At 44.8% G+C, this 453-nt stretch overlaps 1 protein-coding gene across 2 annotated transcripts in view; it reads right to left on the reverse strand.

Annotated features, from left to right (window-relative positions):
- LOC119581848 overlaps nucleotides 1-453 on the reverse strand; it is a 43199-nt gene that overhangs the window by 7204 nt on the left and 35542 nt on the right. For both annotated transcript variants that reach the window (XM_037929987.1, XM_037929988.1), the window contains exon 7: nucleotides 39-193. In XM_037929987.1, the coding sequence (XP_037785915.1) occupies nucleotides 39-193 (155 nt within the window). The remainder of the gene's footprint in view (nucleotides 1-38; nucleotides 194-453) is intronic.

Consider the following 453-nt stretch of genomic DNA (forward strand, 5'->3'; position numbering starts at 1 on the left):
GGTTTAGCACTCAGAAAGATCAACACCTCAGGAAGGTACTTACGGAACACATCTGCTTTGCCTTTATATCCTTCATACTGCAGTCTGGCAATATTCCCTTTATCAAGAACGACGTTTGGCCTCTCGGCTACACAACTCAAGTGAAGGTTGTTTTCAAAGTACGAGTTGTGAACAAGGACCTTCTCTGTTAAATCTGCAAGGCAAAAACATTGTTAATCATAGCATTTGAATGAAATGGACACGATCCCTCTAGCACTCACGTTGAAGTTTGGAGGTTGGCTCTGACGTCGGTTTGTGAGCCGAAGAGCGCCATTACCACGACTGCTGGTAGGCTGGCCCCAGGAGTGCTTACAGATAGCACCGTTAGTACTTTCTGTAGTTGTCTAATATCTAAGGACCCAGAGTACCTCTATATATTGTGTATGTGCATTCATGACTGTATATGCGGCACGC

Source organism: Penaeus monodon, chromosome 15 (assembly GCF_015228065.2).
Source record: "Penaeus monodon isolate SGIC_2016 chromosome 15, NSTDA_Pmon_1, whole genome shotgun sequence".
In the NCBI taxonomy this organism is placed as follows: Eukaryota; Metazoa; Arthropoda; class Malacostraca; order Decapoda; family Penaeidae; genus Penaeus; species Penaeus monodon.